At 44.5% G+C, this 21,939-nt stretch overlaps 1 protein-coding gene across 4 annotated transcripts in view; it reads right to left on the reverse strand.

Annotated features, from left to right (window-relative positions):
- The window catches only part of PRKCB (protein kinase C beta), a 362,468-nt gene that overhangs the window by 8,135 nt on the left and 332,394 nt on the right, over positions 1–21,939 (reverse strand). For all 4 annotated transcript variants that reach the window (XM_012519041.3, XM_012519039.3, XM_071211243.1 and 1 more), the window contains one exon: positions 19,835–19,975. In XM_012519041.3, the coding sequence (XP_012374495.2) occupies positions 19,835–19,975 (141 nt within the window). The remainder of the gene's footprint in view (positions 1–19,834; positions 19,976–21,939) is intronic.

Here is a 21,939-nt window from a genome sequence, read left to right on the forward strand (position 1 = left end):
ATTATATCAATCACCAATACAGAGAAAATAAGAGAATTAGGGAAAGATGACTATTTCTGCTATGATGACTTTGGGGGTTCTGTGAGATTCTAGGTCATGACCAGAGGGTGTCAGAGGGACAGGGTCTGGAGCTCCGGCATGGAGACTTGAAAAAATTTTTAAATGACAGAATGTAGATGGGGAAAAAAGATTACAACAGTAATAACAAAACCTTTTGAGCACTTCCTCTGCAACAGACATCTGCAGCGTGCTATCCACACTGCACATTTTTAATCCATGTAAAAACCCTGTGAGGTAGGTTTATTATTCCCATTTGCCAATGAGAAAATTGCCCCCAAACTGTCTTGGAAAGGTCGGAGGAGAACCAGGAAAGAGCAGCATCAAATAAGCTAAGGACTGCAAGGAATCCAAGGAGGAGAGCCAAGATAGCTCTGAGAGGTCAAGTAGGAAAGTTCCTGAAAATGTGCCACGAGCAAACGCACGGCTGCCTTTGAACGGCAGTAGCTGGAAGAGTGAAGGTGAGGTGCGAAAGTGGAGGAGTGGAAGCTCCTCTTTAAAGCCTTCTAGGTAAGGGATGTTTGATGTATCGGCAAGGCACTGAGCCCTCAAAGAGCATCAGTCTCTGATTTCCTTCTCATCTGGGTAGAAGTAAGCTCAGTATCTGTAGACAGCAGACATAGATTTGAATTCTGACATCCCACGATCCACTATTTGTGCAACTCTAGGCAAGTTCCTTAAAGTCTCAGCTTTTTCATTTGTGAAACCGGGATAATTCTAATTCTTCTTATATGGGGCTGTGATGAGGATAAAGTGAGCTAACACCTGTGGCTGGCACCGAGTGAGTGTCAACACTTCATAGTGGTTAGTATTATTCTGCCCTCTTCTCCCATTACAAATCCCTACAGACAATATAGGTTTCACAGCCTTGCATTTTAAATGACTCATATCAGACTTAAAGAAACATACCTGTTATGTCAGGCCAAATTGTGCCAGCTGTTTTGATACCTTGGCTTCAGGACTCAGGAAATGAGAAGTGTCCCCCCAACCACACTATCAAGACTTGTGGTCTGGGGGTTTGGGGTGGAGGAGACTCCCAAATGAATGGAATGTTCTGATCAACACAATACGATTCAGCTTATTGTCCAGATTCATTTGTTCATACATTTGCTTATTCGACAAACATTTATTGAGCACCTACCATGTTTCAGGCACTATGCAAGGCAGTGATGATATAGCAGTAAATGATATAAAATCCACACCCACAGGGGATTTATATTTGACTGCGAAGAAAGGCAATAAACAAATGTAACTTGTGCCTTTAAGGAAAATAAAGCTAGGTCAGGGGTAAAGAGTGAAGGCAGTTTCTCTGAGGAAACGTCCTTCCAGCAAGACCTCAGGAAGTGAGGGAGCCAGTCATTTGCATGTCTGAAGGAAAAGCATTCTAGGCAGAGGGAACAGCAAGTGCAAAGACCCTGAGGCAGGGGCTTGCTTGATATAGTTACTGAACAGCAATGAGGCCAATGTCCCCACAGCAAGGTGACCAAGGGGGAGAAGAGGGAGAGGGAGAGGAGAGATGGCCAGGAGCCAGATCAGGAGGTCCTTGTAGGCCATGGAAGAGCAGTGCATTGTCATCTCAGCTTGATGGCAAGCCACTGGAGAATTCAGAGCAGTGAGGGATATAATGTGACTTATGCTTAAAAAGGATCGTTGGTGCTGAGCACAGAACATACTGAATGGGGGTGGGGGGTGGGAGGCTATAATAGAAGCAGTGAGGCCAGTTAAGAGGCTATTGCAATAAGGTGGGCAAGAAAGGAGGGTGGCTTGGAGGAAGGTGATAGTCGGGGAGGTGGAGAGACACATTTGGACTGGGGATACATTCTGACCTTAAGTTGATTGAATTTGATGAAGGATCGGATGTGTAGTGTGATGGTGAGAGAGGAGTAGGAGGCGACCCAAAGACATCTGGCCTGAGCCACTTGTGAGTGGGGGTGCCCTTTACAGAGATGGGGAGTCTCGGGTGGGGGGAGGCAGTTATTTGGTTTTGTTTATGATAAATTTGACCTGTCAGTCTGCAGAAGGCCCCTTGGCTGCAGTGTGGGGAATGACTAGGAAAAGGGAGCCAGACTGGCAGCAGGGGCATCTGGTAGGGGACTGCTGGAAGCAGCCAGAGGAGAACTGTGGCAGCCTAGTCTAGGGTTGTAGAACAAGGGGTAGAGCAGAGGATGGACTTCAGAAAAAATAAAGGGAAGCTGGCAGCAGGGGTTGCAGGCAGGAGATGGCACGTCTTCAGGCAGACCTGAGGGTCTCTTTGGCCTGGGTGCAGGGACCCAAATCAGCCAGCAAGGAAGCATATTAGCGGAGGCACAGAGAGTTCAGGGGCCATTTTTCTTTGAAAAAACATCCATTTCACATCTATACCACAAGACTATTGCCTTGCCTGGGCCTCCCCAGAGGTTGTGATGGGAGACAGAGAAACAGCTTATGACAGCTTCGCAGATTCCTCCCCCATCACTCCCTCTCCCCTCAACCCCACTGCCTCAGAAAACAGTGAAATCTTTAAGTGAGATAGCAGAGAGGAGATGCAAGAACAGGGGTTAACCAAAGGAGCACAATACAGGGGAGCGTGATTTCCCTGCTAATAAGCAGCTTAGGGGCTGGCAGATCGCAGCCTCCCTGTTAAGCATTTCTGTGTTTTTCAAATAGAGCTGTCACTGCCCATTAGCATCAGGAGAGCTCCCTAAATGGAGACGTCAGTCCCTGGGAGGCTCAGCCCCATCAGCTCCGTGCCTGCTGTGTCCTTGGAGAATGGGCAGCTCAGCCCTGGATCTAATTACAAACGCAGCGTGGACCACACCTGCTTTGCAGGCTGTCTTGGGTGGATACTTCAGCCTCACGTAGCTCCTTAAAGAAAACCCAGCCCCTTGTCATCAGGATATGCCAATGGTGCTCTTGGAACAGGGATGGGGGACAGAAACCAACTCGCAACAGAAACCAAACAGCATCTCTTCTGGGGTTGGAGAGAATAAGGATTTTTCCTTGTGCCCTGCATTTAAGAACCCGGACAGTTTGAAAAGCTTATCTGTGAGCTGCTACATGTGAGCTCTTTCTATTGCCCTCCTCTTTCGAATTTCTGCTTCACTGTGTTAATAACAGCTCCAAGTCTGTCATACATGCAGTGGGCTTCACTGGCTCTGTGAAGTTGGCGCAGCCACAGCAGTCAGAGGACCTTTCAGAGATGCAAACCAGAGCACGCCTCTTCCCCGCTCTCATCTGCACTGGCTCCCTACTGCCCAAAGTCCACACTCCTCAGCATGGTTATGGGGCCGCTTAGGACTTAGCCCCAGTGATCTGGTCGATAATCTCCTCCCTGCCTCATCCTCCAGGCCAACTCCCCCCTCCCTGACACAGCCTCCAGAGGTACTGATACACTTCCAGTTCTTAAAGCATTCACATGCTTGGTCATCTCCAAGGTCTTTGCATAGGCTGTTTCCTCTCTGGGAACCCTGCTTCCCACCCTCTCCCCCTTTGTCTGCCAACCTCCAACATATCATCGTCTCCAGGCAGATATCACTTCCATCAGGTGGTTTTTCCTGACCCCTCCTCTATACTCCTGTGTTTATCCCTTCAAGGTGCAGGAGGATTATCAATGAATTGTTTGAGAAAAAATTTGGAGTGGCTATCAACAACAGAAAATCAAATAAATAATGGTATATCTCTTTGATGTATTACCACGCAAAGCACTTTTAAAATGTAAAAGAGGATGTTGAAGAAAATGAAATTATAGCAATATATAATTAACAGTATGTACAATGTGTTCCCATTCTGTAAATTACAGACTCAAATGTATATGCAAAGATGCACGCATATGTATATGTGTGATTATGAAGACTAGGCAAGGTACAACTTATTTTAATTTCTCCTTTATCTTCCATGCTTGGTTGTAGTTTTGAAAATTTAAATAACAATCAGGTATATTTTTGTAATAAGAAAAAAACATAAAAGTTATTGCAAATGAGAGTGCTATTGCTGTAGAAGAAAGGGGGAAAGAGAGAAATAAGAAAAATGGGAATACTTAGCCAAATTGTGACGGTCTGCCTGATGCTGTTAAATGTGCTGCACCTTAATCAAAGCTGTAAGACAAAGGCCTGCCAAGTGTGTCTGCCCTAATGTGTATTTTGGTGCTAGGAGGATAAGGAAGAAGGCTCATATTTAGGGACTGAGCATCCTTTGCAGTGTTATATGAGGGCCCCTGGCCTTGTCCCAGGGGAGCTTGTGTCTAGCAGGAGAGACAGCGAACACAGAGGCCACTGCATAGCGTTGTGTGCCAGGTGCTGCCACTAAGCACAGAGCAGAGGAACCTAATGAGGTCTGGAGGTCATTTCTGGAAGAAGTGAAATCTCAGCTGAGCAGGACCCTGAAGGAAAAATGTTGCTTCTTTGGGAGAAAGAAGTAAAGTGCTCAGGGAAGAAATGGAGGTGGAAAGATGAAGGAGAAAGGGTGAGATGCCAGAAGAAAGGATAAAGGCCTCCCATGCTGTCCATTCCTTACATGAGTTTGAGGACAGGAGGCTAAAGGCACCGAGGAGCTGCCTGCCCGGCCTCCGTCAAGATGCCAGGGCATGGTCACTATGGTGAGACCAGAAGGTCACATTAAAGCCACCCAAGCCATTCTGCCTGGGGAAAAGATAAAGGAGTCATCTTCTTTTTAATGTGCAAATTCAATTAAATTCAGGTGGTTTGTATGTCTTACACTTCTCCCCAGCAGAAGAAAGTTGGATGTATCCATCCAGTGAGAAAGAGAGCGACGCATACATTTGATCAGATTTTAAAGTAGTTTGTGGACCAAGGCTTTCCTCCCAGGCAAAGAGTCAGACAAGATTCAGCATGTTCTGGTCTTTGGTGTCTTTGGTGGAAGAAAGGAAGATTAAAGGCTTCTCTTTCTGCTAATAATGATAGTCTCTTATAACCACGGATATTTTATCTTTTATTTCTACTTAGGAGGAAGTCAGAAAGAAGGGGGTCTTTTGTTCTTGACAGAAAGTTTTTTTTTTCCATGTAAAAATAACACACAATGTTTTGTTTTCCTCCAGATCTCAGCTTAAATGCCACCTCCTCAGAGAAGCTGTTCCGGATCACCCCCAAATAAAGTGGATCCCTCACTCCTGCCTCTTGTTATTTTCTATCAGAGTGTTCTTTTCATCTCTTCCATAGGCAATAAAATATCTAGCATGTTGTAATCTATAATTACATGTTTATTTCTTGGTTTATCTGTTTTATCGTCTATATTCTCATCTAGACTGTAAGCTCCATGAAAGCTGGACCGCAACTGCTTTGTTCAGGACTGCATTTCCAGGAGTCGGTATATGATTTGGCACACAGTAGACACTCAATATTGACCAATGGTTGAACCATCATGTATATTAAGCACCTACTATGAGCCAGATTCTGTGCTAGGTGCTTTACAAGCATTGTCTGCTATAATATCCCAATTGCTCTATGGAGTCCTTTCCGCACAAGGAGGAAATGTTTAGTGAGTTTAAGTATCCGAGCGTAAACAGCAGCTCAATGTCAAAGTCATGATTCGGTCCCAGATCTGACAACAGATCCAGCTCTTCTATCAGCCTTCTGCATTTACTTCACAAAGTTTTTAAAAGCATGCAAAAAAAAACACAAAAACCACAAAACCACTTGTAATTTTACCACCCCAACATCATTATATGTTAACATTTTGGCATATGTCCTAGATGGCTGGATGAATAGATGAATGGATGCTTTTTTATTTTTTAAACAACTGTGATATCATTACCTTATTCTTTAGCCTGCTTCAAGAAAAATGAAAAAACAATCTAGATGAAATACAGGGTAAACATTTTTCCATGTCAGTAAAATATCATTTTTCTTAGCTAGTCTTCAGTTATTCATCCTAAACCCACACTGCCAGCTTCAAGTAAACTAGCCCTTAATCAGTAATTATCCTGCCCATTCACTGGTGTTTTTACAGCTTTGCTTTGCACAAGTATGTGAGATAGGCAGGAAAAGGATTATCCCTAGCTAGTTTGATAAGTTAATATGTGTTCAGGGTTATACAGAGTAAAGTGGGAAAGCCTAGATTCAGATCTTGGTCTGTTCCATTCCATAGCCCACAGGCTTTCCACCACATGCCACTGCCTCCTAATGTGTATTGGATCTTGTGGCATTGACTTAAAAGTCAAGTTCACCTGGGAACCAAATCTAGATCATCAATTTCCAACCATGTAACCTTTAAGCAAGTTGGCCAAGTTCTCTCAGCTGGACTTCCTGGTGTGTTGAGTGGGCCTACTTTGTAGCATGTGGGGAGGATGTCTTGACAAAAAGTACATAAAATGCTTCCCATGATGGTTCAATACATGGTAGCTGGGAGCTGCCATTGACTGCCGACGTACCCAGTCCTGTCCAGCAGGGGCCCCGTGGAACCATCCTAGAGAGCTAGCCAATGGCCAGCAAGCCCTGCCACACCCCAACCCACCCCAGAATATTCCATCACCAGGATAATGAAGACCTGCCACTTAAAACAAAAAACAAAAATAACTTCCCACCAAGGCCAGAGAGACAGGGGAAGGCACTACAAGGTTAAGGCAGGCCCTGGGGTACTCAGAGGAAATGAGGAAGAGATGTGTGCCCAGGAGCAAAGGGTCCACATTTCCACTCCCACCCAAACCTCACTTCCTTGGAACGATATTCCAAGCAGATCCACACACCACCTCAGAGTTGTTATTTTTCATACTACATTTGGGGGGGCCGGGGGTACTTTGTGGTTGCTTTTAAGAAACTGCATTTGTCAGTAAACAAGAAATAACCTTTCTCTTTTCCTTTTTGGCTCACAGGCATACCTCAGCCCTCCAAATTCTACTGTCGTCAGAGAGCCTAAGGAGTCAGTGTCAGAGGTAGGAGGAAAATCGGTGAGCATGGATGGTGTCATAAAAACGAGGGAGAGAAAGGAGGCAGGGACTTTAAATTTATCCTACAGAGACACTAACAATATAGAAAACAAGGAAGCTATTTTTAAAATGAAGTTGATTTAGATATGCTGATAAGAAATCATCTCCAACATACAATAAATGAGTAAAAGCAAGGTGCAGAAAACTGTGTATGGTGTATGAAGTGGAGCATTTCTATGCTTGTAAAGATCCTCTCGAGGACATTCGGGAGCAGGTGGCAGTGGCTCCAGGAAGGACTAGGGACCCCAGCTAGGGGGCTGAGTGTAGAGGTAGACTTACTTTCACTGTGTAGCTTTTTGCTTTGCTTGAATATTTTACTTTTTTAAGAGATTTCTATTAAGGCGGGAAGATCAAAGGACTGGAAAATATGGTGAGGTCAAGAAAGATAAGTCAGGCCGATGAGAGGAGGCAATTTTGGGATCACTGATGAACTCAATGAGAGAAATCTGGGGATTTCTCAGGTTGCACTGAGCTGAATTCATTAGAACGAATTCTAATCAAGTGGAGACAGCAAGTGCTGGCAAGTCTTTCCAAAGTTCGTTTGTATGAGAAGGAAGATGGGATGGTAGCTAAAGGAAGGATCCCAGGCTTGAGGGGAGGGACTGTTAAGGTAAGGCTTAGCAAAGAGCCAAGAAAGAGTCCAAGTGGACATTTGGGGGTTTGCCTTCTAGTGACAGCAGCTGCCCTGGCTGGGAGGACCCACCCCTCCTCTCTCTCAAGCGGTGCGGTGTAGACCCAGGTAGGCTCCCGCCCCGCAGCTCAAGGGGCGTGGCCATCAGCACAGAGGAGGCAAGCTACAACAGGGACCTGAGGGAAAAACAAGGACAAAACAGTTCTGTGTACAGCTCCTGCTTGCCGGTGCCCTTGCTGTAAAGAAACAGATACCAACAGTGTTGGAAAATCACCCACAAGGGAGGAGGTGGCCACCCAAGATCAGGTGCCTGAAGGCAACAGATAACAAGAAGCGCATTGGAACCCCCTCCCAGGCTGGCAGACACACAGAACCTATGAGAATGTGATGTTTCTGCTCCTTTTTTGCATAAGACAGGACCAGCGAGAATGTTGCAATCTATAAGTCTTCATTTCCATGGAGGAAGGCGGGGGGGGGGGGGGGGGGGGGGGGGCGCCAGCCTTAATAAAGCCGCACTCCCAGCCCAGGCTCTGTCTCAAGTGTGTTCTTTCACTTTACATTAAACTCTTTACTTGCCTGCTTAAACTGTGGCGTGTCCTTGAATTCTTTCTTGAGACGTGGTCAAGGACTTGGAAGCCCACCCGGCAACACGATCACATGGCGCAGTGACTGCTATAGAGTTGAGCATGTGCCCTGGTATCTTCCTATAAGACTAAGTCCCAGGTGGCTGGGACTTTTGAGAAAAGGAAGCTTTCTTTTGGCAGGGATTGCTGAGAACACAGGATGTATCTGCCTCGGAAAGCCATTTGAGAATGATGAATGAAGCCAATACGAAAGAAAGTAAGTCTGAGGGATATAGAAACATGGATTCCTGTTGATGGCGTTTGACATCCTGGATCCAGCCTTATCTGAATACTTAATTTAAACTTTTTATTTTTGCTTACAAGTCAGCTTGAGTCAGCTTACCTGCAACCACAGGAGCTCTAATGAACGAACATATAGAGGAACTGAAGACATAGATGAGACAGGGAGGGATGCATGAGGAGATGGGAGTGTGAGGTCTAGACCAGGGGGAGGGCAAGACTTATATGAGAGGTCAAGGTCAGGATGACTATGCAGGAGAGGAAACTGAGGGACTACCCATTCATGGCACCCACAGCCCTCAATTTTTCCTGTGACTTAGGAAATGGGGCTATCAGCTAAGACTAAAGGGACTGGAACTTTTATAGGGAGACTCCAGAAAAGAGAAGGCTTGAGGGAATGGCCCAGCAGACTCAAAGAAGGATTACTTAGGAATGCTATGGGCCCTCCTGAGATTAGAGAGCATGCATTTGGTGGAGGCTCAGAGGGGTCAAGTTACTTGCTCATCTCTCCTCAATTGCTAAACAACAAACTGGTGTTTGAATTCTGGGCCTGCTTGACTCTGAGTCCAAGTTCTTTCTGCTTGACCCAGGTGCCCCGTGTTCATCTGCTTATGTTCTTCCCACCTTGGGTGAATAGCTCTCTGGGTAAGCGTTACAACCTGGGCAGGGTTGACAGCAGAATTCAAGAGGCTGGACTTCATGATTGCCCATCCACCAGAACGCATCCTCCTATTTAAACTCTGGATTGGACCAAGAGTAGATACATCCCTTAGGAATTCCCTATTTATTTCTAATGTAACACTTTGTGTGATAATGTATCTTTTAAAAATAAATTTAAAATATATTTTAAAAAAAAGTAGACACATCTCACATCTGTGCAGCTGAGATCAGGAGATGAGAAAAGATACATCATAGTGACCAAGAATATGGGCTTTGGAGGTGAAGAAATGGGGAGGTGCAACAATGCTCAGAGATGTATTCACCAAATGCAATGAGTGTCTCATGATGATGGAGGAGAATGTTGCTATGAGGGGAGGAGTGGGGTAAGGGGGGTGGGGGGTATATGGGGACCTCATTTTTTTTAATGTAATATTTAAAAAATGAATAAAGACAAAAAAATAAATAAAAATAAAATAAAATAAAGACAAAAAAATAAATAAAAATAAAATAAAATAAAGTAAATAGGGGGAAGCAGACTTGGCCCAATGGACAGGGCATCTGCCTACCACATGGGAGGTCCACGGTTCAAACCCCAGGCCTCCTTGACCTGTGTGGAGCTGGCCCATGTGCAGTGCTGATGTGTGCAAGGAATACCGTGCCACGCCGGGGTGTCCCCTGCGTAGGGGAGCCCCATACACAAGGAGTGTGCCCTGTAAGGAGAGCTGCCCAGTGTGAAAGAAAATGTAGCCTGCCCAAGAATGGCGCCGCACACACGGACAGCTGACACAGCAGGATGACGCAACAAAAAGAAACAGATTCCCGGTGCTGATAAGGATAGAAGCGGTTACAGAAGAACACACAGTGAATGGAACCAGAGAGCAGGCAACTGGGGGGGGGGGGGGGGAGGGTGGTGGAAAGGGGAGAGAAATAAATAAAAAATGAAGTCCTTAAAAAAAATAAAGTAAATAGGAACTAGGACTCACTAGTTGTAGGATCACAGGCAAGGTATGTAACCTCTCAGAGCCTGCCAGGGGAGGTAATGCCAGCACTATCTACTGTGTGGATGAAAATGAGATAAAAAAGTAGGCAGACTGTTCTGCTCTCTTGTAAAATAATAATTTAACAAAACATGCCTGACCCATTTTATTGTTACTGCATCTATTAAATACTGGAGTGCCAGTTTTCTTGCCCTAGATTTGTTACACTTCCTGTGCTAGTCACTTAGGCAAATCTCTGGGCCTCTGTTTGTCCATCTGTAGAAAGGAAGGTTGCATTTGACTTCTTGGGTATCTTTCAACTCTTGATTTCTATTATATTGTAGCTTAGTAATTTTTACCATGCAAATCCTGACAGTTTCCTGCTTTCCCCCAGCCTATGACCTTCCCTCCTACCATTTATTATAAACTACTGGCTTCTTTTCCAGGGGACAGTTTTAACAAGGCTCAGAATTATGTGCCTGGTAAAGGATTTAGGAGCACCACTTGTCCCAGGAGCCTGACAATTCCAACCATCTTAAGGGAACCTGGTTTTATCCTCAGTTTAAATGGGTTCTCCATGGGGGGTGAATGGGTAGACCGAGAGATAAACAGATAGACTCCAGGCTGTGTGTCCCAAAGGACTCAACTGTTAGAATGTAGCCTAATCTTCTGATTACAACTAAGATCTCTGCAAACTCCACACTCTCGATACCCAGAAGAACAAAGAGAACAGAGTAGGGAAATGTCTCCTCCTGAATGAGCCTGTCCTGAGGGTCTCATTTCAGATGCCGCTGTGACCTGTTTTCAAGAGCTTAGTCAATGTCTGTCTTTGTCAGCCTAGAAATCAAAGCCTTCAGGAACAAGTGAGGATTTGCATCTTTTAAGATCCTGCCAGTGAATTGTAAAAGGTGTGAATATGCTACTTGTTTGTTGCAATATTTTTAAACAAATTTCGAATCTTTTGAATTGTAAGAATACTTAGTCCTTTTCTATTATGTAAGAGTCACTGTTAAAAGGTACTGTCATTGTTTTCCCCTAGTAGTGCAATCACAGTCCTTAAAAGGGGCTCTAAGTGCTTCTAAAAGTCTTTCCAAGGATATAAGGCAATGCAGAGCCCAAGGTTCAAGTCCTGGCTCTGCCACCTCCTAGCTGCTAGACTAGAGCGAAAGTTCTAATCTTTCCAAGCTCCTATCTCTTATCTGTAATATGGTGATAATGTCACTTACCTCACAAAATTGTTGTGAGAATTAAATGAGGTAATGCATGAAAGGGACTTAAAACAGTGCCTGGCATGGAGTAAGAACTCAACAAATATAATGTGTGTGTGTGTGTGTGTGTGTATTTATAGCCAGGTAACATGGGTAGAGGAGAAAGTGAAAGAGGTTTGGAATCCCCTAGGCATGAGCTCCAAGTATTCTCTAGATACAGGGTTTCTGAAAAAAACAAAACAAAACGAATGTTATCCACACGAATAAGATGACCTCCCTAAAAATGCCCATCTTAATATATATCTCTAGGGAAGTGGACTTGGCCCAATGGATAGGGCATCCGCCTACCACATGGGAGGTCCGCAGTTCAAACCCCGGGCCTCCTTGACCCATGTGGAGCTGGCCCATGTGCAGCACTGATGTGCACAAGGAGTGCCCTGCCATGCAGAGGTGTCCCCCGCATAGGGGAGCCCCACGCGCAAGGAGTGCGCCCTGTAAGCAGAGCCACCCAGCATGAAAGAAAGTGCAACCTGCCCAAGAATGGCGCCGCACACACGGAGAGCTGACACAACAAGATGATGCAACAACAAAAAAAACACAGATTCCCAGTGCCACTGATAAGGATAGAAGTGGTCACAGAAGAACACACACAGCACATGGACACAGAGAGCAGACAACATGGGGGGAAGAAGGGAGAGAAATAAATAAAAAATAAGTCTTAAAAAAAGTATATATATATATATCTAGATTTTTTACAATATATTTGAATAGTACAAGTTTTATGAGAATTATTTTCAATTGTAGTGAAAAAGATATGGTTTTCTTCAGTATTTTGTACGTTGGGGGAACTAGCTTCTATGCTTAAATAAATCATATTGGGTAAAAGTTTGAATCTTTTCTTGAGCCCTTGAATTTGGAGTTTTAATAGCAAACATACAAAGGTTACACTTTCTGGCTTCAATTCAGAAATGTCAACACATCAAACATATACATTCAGATACAGAAAGACACTTACTCATCTTGTGTAAAGGGCAATTGGATTTGGAGCAGAATGTCACATGAAGAGAATTGCAGCTCATTAAAGCAGTACTTGAAGCTTCTGACCTCAGCTATATAAACAATATTTTCAGATGACACAATTACCAAGAAACCCAGTTCTGCGAGCATGATTTAGTTTCTGAAGCAGTTCAGCGTTTAGACTCCCAGAGGACGTGGGCAATGGTAGGTGATCTGATAACCTACGTGCTATTTAGAAAACACCATTAAAACAAAAGCTGGGATAAAGTAGAATGGGGACAAGGGGTTATGCTTTCTCAGTTTTCAAGATTCTAAGGCTTTCATGAGCTGCAGATGTCTCAAACAACCAGGCTGTACGTAAAATGAAGATAAGAGGTAACAAGGACAGAAGTGGTTGGGATTAGTCTGTCTTGAGGGCTGAGTTGGAGACTGAGGCCTGGCACGCAGGCAGGAATGGAAGGAAGGAGGGAATGAGCGAGCCGATCATGTCTAGATGGGACCAGATGGTTGCCCAGGAGACAATGTCAGGATGAGGGTGGAGGGGCTCTGCCCAAGATCTACTTCTAGCCCAGGCATTCCTCTGCCCAGAGTGGACTGACAATCAGCTTGATTATATTTTGGAACTATCACAGAGCCACGTTTACTAGCAAGCAGGCCACTGCACACACTGGAGCTCGAGACGCCATCATGGGGCAGGGCATCTTTGTGAACTACTTATCTTTCTCTCTTCCACTGTTTGCTTCTTTGCTACCTACAGGGTAATTGGATTTAAGGGGATCTTTGGGGAAACTGGTGCCTTGAGCGCAAGGCATGTGCCCCTCCCTAGTTTTCACAATGAGCCCTGTGCTAGGTCTCACGGGCACTACAGGGAATCTCACAAAGGAGGGGTGAACGGACTTCACTAAGGGAATTCATAATGCTTTGTGAATGCCATCAAAAGCTCCATCAGGCATTTCAAATTATTCCTATAGCACTAGCATATCTAGCCTATCATGACACAGCACTATGACATGATAGCAGCATATGTAGCCTCAATGCACCCTCTACAATTCTGCAGTGCTACAAAATTCTGAGCCAGACAACCTGGACACAAGAGATCTCCCTGGTTACAACCTCAGCATCTGGAACCTCCTTCCTGCCACACCTTGTAAATGACAGGAGGAAGCTCACCCACTGCACAGCCAGGCCTCCAGCACTCTGAACTACAGACACCTTTTTTTTTTTTAAAGATTTATTCATTTATTTTATTTCTCTCCCCTTCCCACCCCCACCCCAGCCCCAGTTGTCTGTTCTCTGTGTCTATCTGCTGCGTGTTCTTCTTTGTCCGCTTCTGTTGTTGTCAGCGGCATGGAATCTGTTTCTTTTTCTTGCGTCATCTTGTTGTATCAGCTCTCCGTGTGTGTGGCACCATTCCTGGGAAGGCTGCACTTTCCTTTGCGCTGGGCAGCTCTCCTTATGGGGTGTACTCCTTGCGCGTGGGGCTCCCCTACACCGGGGACATCCCTGCGTGGCAGGGCACTCCTTGTGCGCATCAGCACTGTGTGTGGGCCAGCTCCACACGGGTCAAGGAGGCCTGCGGTTTGTACTGCGGACCTCCCATGTGGTAGACGGACACCCCAACCACTGGGCCAAGTCCGCTTTCCAACAGACACCTTCTTGGTAACCCATTTTATTAACTTATCCTCCTCTTCACCAACATGTGGCTACCACATGTCGTGCTCGAGCAGCAAACACGCAGGCCATCTGAAGGGACTCTTCTTTCATCCATTCCTTCAGGCCCCTGCAGGGGTAATTACTGAGTACCTATGAGGGCCAGCAACCAGGGAAGGGTTGGGGAGGCCGAGATGCAGACAGCCCGGAGGTTCTCAAGCAGCTCCTACCTGCCAGCCTGGAGTCCAAGTTACCACCACCTCTTGCCAAGAACCTCACAACCGGTATCCCTGATCCACTCTTGCTGCTACAGCAGACAGTAAACCTCTCAAAACCAAAGTCAGGTCATGCCATTTCTCCGTTCACACCCACCGATGGCTGCCCCTCTTAGTTGGAGGAAAAGCCAAAGATCCCATAGTGGCCTGCAGCCTCTGCCCTTCTCATGGCCTCTCTTATCTCACCTCCATCTCCCCTCTCCCTTGCTCACTCAGTTCAGCCACCCAAGCTCCTTGCTCTTCCTTGAACATGCCAGGCAAGCTTCTGCCTCAGGGCCTTTGCACCTGTTCTCACCACTCAAACCACTCTCCCCCAGATATAAACATGGTACACTCCCTCAGTGTCTTCCCATCTTTGCTGACATGTCACTTTCTCAATGAGACTTTTCCCTGGCCATCTTATTTAAAACTGACCTCTTCCTGACCTGACTGTCCCATCCTCCACCCCTGCTTTAGTTTCTTCCATAATTTATATTGCCTTCTAACATACTGTATACTTCACTTATTTATATGTCAAGTGTCTGCTTCCTCCCTCCATCAGGGCAGGGACTTTGTCATTTTTATGGCTGGGTCCCCAGCACCTAGAATAGTACCTAACCTTAGTCAATCTCTGCTGGCTGGATGACTCACATGCAACTGGCAACAGCTCCACCAGGGGACAGAACCAGAACACAGTCCTTCTTAACCTGCTGCTCAATCCTATAACCTCTGGCCTCTGGCACACATATCGCCACCTCTCAGTCACCACATGCTAAAGCACAACAGCTTGCCCTGGGCCCAAACTACATTTTACCAGCACATTCTGTACTAAACCTTCCCTACAGCCCTCAGCCTACTACACAGCACACTGACCACAACAGAATTGGCCCTTCTATTCATTGGCCTGCTGCACCCTGTGGTGCTGTGCTCTGCCTCTGCTAAGCTAAGTGTAGTCTGTGGCCTAGTAGCATCTTATCACCCGGGGGCTTGTTAGAAGTGCAGAATCTCAGGCCCCACCCAAGCTTTGCAGAATCAGAATCTGCATCCCAACAAGATGCCCAGGGGATTCATGTGTACATATTAAAGTTTACCGCACCCTTAGCACTGGACTGGATTGGGTAATGATCAGTGGCAAGAGTCACAGCCCTCTCTATCCAAAGTCCAATGACTGGATGCACTGCATCTTCATATCCTTCACTAACACGCTCTATGCTAGAGCAGACTATACAACCACCCAGTGACATGGCAGTTTACAATTCAGCACCCAAATTATAGCCCTTTACAAATAGGGTAGTAACTTATACAACAACCAATTTATCTGAGACACCCTGCTGTATCTGGGAAAAACACCTGGTGTTCTAATACTTATCCCTAGAGTTCCTTATGTTGCACAGCATAGTGTATTACAGCTCCTGCTTTATAGCAATTCAATTATTCATTCATTCATTCAGTAGAAAATTATTGAGCACCTATTATGAGTAACTCCTACACTAAGCACTTGGATTCAACAGAGAAAAAGACAGTCACCACCTTATAGTCTACTCAAAAAGACAGACATTGTATTGAACAAATGACAACAAAGTGTGATGAGTTTGTTGACAGAACACTAGTGGCTCCCTACTCAGAAACGAGGAAGAGCCTCCCTGAGTGTATGGCATTCTATTGATTCGTAGAAAGGGAAGGAGCAAGGGAAAGGGCTTGCAGGTAGATGACTCTGCAAGAACAAAGCTGGGAAGGGGAGAGAAGGTATGGTATGCTTGAGGAACTGAAAGAGCCTTGGGAATGAATGCTGGTACTTGGAGTAAGGAGCTGAAGCTGGAGAGAAGGCTGCGCCTCATCTTGGAAGACCTCAAAAGCTATATATGCTAAGGAACAATAGACATCCTGGGGACAAGAGAGAATCATCAAGGGTGGGGGAACTTTAGGTAAGAGAGTGACACACCCAATGCACATTTTTAAAAAAATTACTCTTGTACAATATGCCAAATATACTCCTTGCACAATGCACCAAAGCTAGCATATTTCAGTACTGATTTGAACAATACTCTGCACACATCTCCTTGCCATAAGAAAACATGGCATTGAAAACAACTTTAAAAGTCATTAAAATTATTTTAATGAACTTCCAATAATAGCACCCTTTCCTGATGCTTGACTATAATCCTCAGTTATTGCCTCTTGCTTTTCTTTTCACTGTAGTCAATTTAATAGCATGCATGAATCAGAAACACTGACAAATACCTGCCTCCCTTTTAATATCCCACAAGGCACATGGATCTCTGCACGCCCTCCCCGTGGGCCTTTTGGAGGTGGCAGATGGATAAGAAGGGCAAGGGAAGGAGAATTTGTGAGATTCTGGGATGGGGGTGAGGGGTTCTAAGGTCAGGCATCTGCAAGGTGAAAGGCAGGTTGAATCTAAAGGGTGGGTGGTGGGTCCATGATTATTTCTAATGCAGACAAAGTGGGTCAAGGGCAGTGCCTGCTTCTAGGTGGCAGAACATCTTAAAGTATTTCGTCTAGCCAACCGTAGTTGAATGCCATTGTTAAACCCACACGAAGGAACTCCACACACTGGCCGGTTGGAAACCAAATCAAATGCAGAAGAGCTGAAGAATCTTGGTGATATTTACTAATTATTATCGTCTTTTGTATTACCAATTATTTTAACAGTTACTTTTTCCTGAGTGTTTTCTATGAGCGGGATACTGGGCTGGGCCTTTTATATTCATTATTGCTTAGCAGCAGTAATCAAAATATCTAACCAATGAGAATGGACTCTGACTGTAAATTGGCAGTACTACTGACTTCATAAAATCACTACCCCAAAAGTTACAAACTGGCAGTCCATGGGCCATATATAGATCATGGATGTGCTCTATTTGGCCTGCACTATTGTGTTTAATTTTTAAAAAATTCTTGCCAATATATCGAAAATAAGGTTTCAGATACAAATGCAGATTTCTAGCTTCTATGAAATGAAGATGGAGCAGTGCTAAGTGTGCATCCTGGGAGTGCATACTGCTGGTGAGGAATCCCAGTTAAGCCTTCCAGAGAGCTCACCTGCTCTCTGGTTTGCCTCTGTCCTCACGGCTCTCTCTTCTGTCGCACATGATCCCCTTCTCTCACTGACATTACCGGCCTGGCCTCTGTTGGTATCTGAATCTGTGACCATTTGCCAAAAGCCACAGCTCCACTGCCCCAAATGGAAAGAAAATTCCTCTAAAAGAGATTATTCTTGCTACGTTCCTCTGGTCTCTGGCTTAAAACTCCACAGTCTTAAGCATGCATCAAAATCACCTGGATGATTTGCTAGACCACAGGTCACTGAGCCCCATCCCCAGAATTTCTGATTCAGGAGGTCTGGGGTGGGACCTGAGAATTCCATTCTTAATAAGATTCCAAGCAATACTGATCCTACTGGCCCAGGGGCCATTTTGAGAACCACTGCTCTACCATGATAGAATGAACCCTGAATGCTTACTGGTTTCAATGCTGGGGGCAAAGGGGAAATGTGAATCTTTCCTCTAGCCAAGTCAGGAGGCTAAGCCCATATTTTGAGATATCATAAACAGCTCCACAAATAAAAACAAATAAGTTGTGTCCCACTTGGATTAAAGAACCCACTCTTCTCTTCCAGATTGCCTTTTGAGCTTCCTCCAAATGGTTCATTAAAAGTGATGATACATGCATATAGCATGCAGGGTCCTTCCCCAATCCCAAGTGCACATCCCAAAATAATTCAAAGGAACAGCACTGGCAGGAGTAGGGACTGTTCTGTCCCTCAAAGACCCTGCACCCTAGGCTTTGATCAATGCTTGATATGGCTAACAAAAATAATGACCACCACTCCTGGAATGTTTCTTCTGTACCAGGCTCATACTAAGTGCTTTATGTAATATAATGAGCCCCTGACATAGACACTATTATCATCCCTATTTTACAGAGGAAAAAACAGAGGTGCAGAGAGAAGAACTGACTCGTCCAAGTTCGCTGGCTCTAAAATGATCAAGAGAATCCCACAGCATATGCAAGACCCAGACACCATCTGGAATACTGTGTCCGATCCAGTGTCTGTATTTCTCAATGGATGCTGACTACCTGGAGGGCAATAGGCACCTGACAGTGACGTCACCTGCAAATCACAGGACTCTGGAGCCTAAGACCAGCATCTGCAAATGTCTGAAGGATGCTCTACAGAAAAAGAAAGAGGCTCTAAGTTACAGAGCAGGACCCAGTGAGTGGCAGTTCTGGGAAGGCTGATATGATATCAATATATACAATTGCAACAATCAGAAGGTGAAATTGGTTGCCTCTACAGGATCTGGCTTTCCAACACCAGAAAGTATCCAGAGAGAGATAGGATTCATCAGGAAGGCTGTAGACCCATGATTTTGGGATGGAGAGGAAGTTGTGGCTCTGGGGAGACACGTGAATCACCTGGGAGGCTGTTTTCCACACTTTGCCCCTGGATATTCTGATAGGTTTGAATCCTCACTTCATCACACACTGACTGACCTTGGACAGAGCACTCAACCTCTCTGAGCCTCCATGTCCTCTTTGATATTAGAATATTAGCACCTGCTCTAATAGGTTGTTTTGTAGATTCTATTAGATACTACATTTGAAGTGCTTAGTATAGTGCCTGGCATATAATAAGTGCCTAAGAAATTCATAACAATAATAATATCAAAATAACCATCATTATCATCATCATCTTCTCTGTCCTTATCATCCAAGGCCCTTAGAACATTGGGTTTCCATGACAGTGTTTATGTTCACTTTTCAGCCTCAGTTGGTAGTTTTACAACCCATAATAAAGTCACCGGTCTCCACTCTACTTAATCTGACAAAGAAATATCCTCCCAGCAGACTCACAGTTCTGATTAATTCAGGTGCAAACTCCGCCTCCCTGATGCTGACAAGCACTCCCTGCTGAGTCTTTGGGGATGGAAAACCCTCCCCATGAGCACATGACTTCGGAAAATGTGAGACTTTTATCCTTATACTGTAAAAATTGTCTCAAAGCCACGTCTATACCCAAAGCTTCCGTGAGGAAGCGCTTCAGCTTCTGCTTCATTCTTGTTTCCTCTTGGGTGGGAGCTGGCTGGTGAGCGGCTGTCTAATTTACTGACTCAGACGTAGTTTATGTTTCAGAATTAAATTTAAATACTGTTGAGATAAACAACATGACCTTTTCAATGTCAGTATGAAGAGAAAATGACACAGTCGAACTAAGGAAGGAATGAGGGCAAAATTAGATTCTTTATCACAGTCCAGAAATGGATCTGAACTCTGCTCACCAAAGAATGGTTCCCCAAAATTTGTCAGCTAAGACAGTTACAATAATTGAGTCAATAAAGCAAAAACTCAATATCAATTGTATTTCCTGCATGTACAAAGCCCAGCTGCGTGACTGGAAGCTTCCTTTTTTTTTTTTTTTCACTAGTGGCTTTGTGCATAAGTGTGAGCACACATAGAACGTATAGAGTAGACACAGCAATGTCTACCCTCGGATACATTCAGAGCACACACAGTAGGAGAGCAAAAGAATGTGTTGTGTAGATGGAACCTGACAGTCAGAGAGAACAGTTTACTTACAGCTTTTGGCTTATACGGGGGCTGAATCTCTTTGCGTTCAAGTTTCTCCCAATCAATATACCGGAAAAATGCATGTTCTTTGATATCACGTTCACCTTCAGGTCCACAGCCCAGACGTTTGCCTGGGTGTTTGGTCATTAGCTTCAAGAAAAAGAAAAACGTTGAATTTATTGGATTTCGGAAGAGGCAATGGGAAGTGCTCAGAAACTGTTACACCAATCGATTAGGAAAGAAAGCACAGTGAAGAGTTTCAACTAATTTTAATTTTTTGCTTTTCATTCCAGCCAAGTCTTTGTAATAGGAGGACCTAACAACAGTGCCTGCTGCTACTCCTCCTGGAGCAAGCCTGACTGTGGCCCCAAACTTCAAGTTAGAAATGTTACATGATCCACTGTGGCCCAAGAAAGAGTTTTCTGCAATTATTGGTGCGTTTACTGAGAACAGTTTTAATATCCTCAAACTCCCCTCCCCCACCATAGGAAGAGTGGAGTTTGATCATTCCCAATCAAGGCAAAGGCCACCTTCATTCAGATACTATTTGCATTTCTCAGTAAAGCACTTGTGAAAATGACAAAACAGAAGAAAAAATATTAGTCAAATGGACCCAAGTTTCAAGTAATTACTTTCGAAAGCTCATTAAATAGTCAAAACCTAGCCCAGCTCATTTCCCCTGTAGCACACATTATACTCAACTCCCCCAAGGTTTCTTTGGTGCTCCATTTAAATTACTTAATTATCAAAAACCTCCATCTCTGGATCTCTGAGACAGTGCTAAATAATAAGATGAATAGATGCTCTGAGATGAAACCAGACAGGCTTCCTCTTGCAAATGAATCCAAAGCAGCAAGAGAATACCTCTGATATCATGATTCCAGTAAACACACAGAGTAGATACTGAGAAATTGGTGATTTAAAAAAAAAATCCAAACAAACAAACAAATGACTCACAAGAGGGGATCCAAAGATGAAAAAAAATGTTTGAAAAATACAAGTCTAAGAAGCTTCACAGAGGTGACTTTGATGCCAAACAGCTCATGGCTTTAGAATCCTTAGCTTTTAGCCCAGGACTTGTCAATTGTGGGGAAGTGATGTACCCAACAATTCACACCTACTCTGTTGGACATTCAGCTTAGCCAGATTCCTGCTAACAAGATAATTCATGGTCAGAAACTACTTCCCACTACACACACATACACAAACACATACTTTTCATATATGCCTGATCTTCCAGGGGAAAAAAAAACTAGGCACTTAGTTCTAAGCTACTACTTCTTTATTTGCATGCTTGGTCTTACCTGATTCTCACTATCCCCCAATGAGATAGTATACTCTTTTTCTCATTTGAATGATGAGGCAGTTGGCACTCAGAGAGGTGAACAACTGGCAGACAATAAGTGGCAGAGATGGTATTGGACCCCACCTCTACTTGACTCCAAAACTTGAGGAGCTTTGGGGCCTGACTTGGTCAGGAAAGATATATGGAATACAAGCAGATTGAGCCAAGCCTTGGAATTTGTGTAGACTCAGGAAAGAAAGGGCTCTGAGGTCTTGGTTAGTCCTGATACTAACAATATTACTGATGGCTTCAGTGAATCGAGAATGTGTTAAAGGCTTCTCAGCCATTACTTCTTTAAGCATCATAGCAACACTTTGAGGCCTCAGCAACTATTAGCCCCAATATCCAAATAAAGAAACTGGGTCCAAAGAGTTGAAGTCATTTGTCCAAGGTCACACAGCTAAGCAGCAAAGCCAGCCTCTGAACATATCCGCCTGGCCCAGAGCTTTTGCAGCTCTTTGCTAGATGGTCTCTGCATGTTTTCACTACAACATGTGGTCCATGTGGGTTTCTGTCCATTTTAAGCTTGTTCAAAGTGGGAGTGGGAATCTGAGCAAATTATACTAATTTTTTTTTTTTTATGGTAGAAAATAAGGCCTTTAATGGGATGGATATATATAGGACACTTTCATCTGGAAAGAGGGCCGTTTTCAAAAGTCTAGTTCGATTTCCATCTAAGCAGGAGGATGCCCAGTGAAGGAAAGCCACTGCCCAAACACCCAGTACTAACACCGCATCTCTGCCGGGTTCCCACACTCTGCTCCGATGT

Source organism: Dasypus novemcinctus, chromosome 23 (genome assembly GCF_030445035.2).
Source record: "Dasypus novemcinctus isolate mDasNov1 chromosome 23, mDasNov1.1.hap2, whole genome shotgun sequence".
Taxonomy (NCBI): domain Eukaryota; kingdom Metazoa; phylum Chordata; class Mammalia; order Cingulata; family Dasypodidae; genus Dasypus; species Dasypus novemcinctus.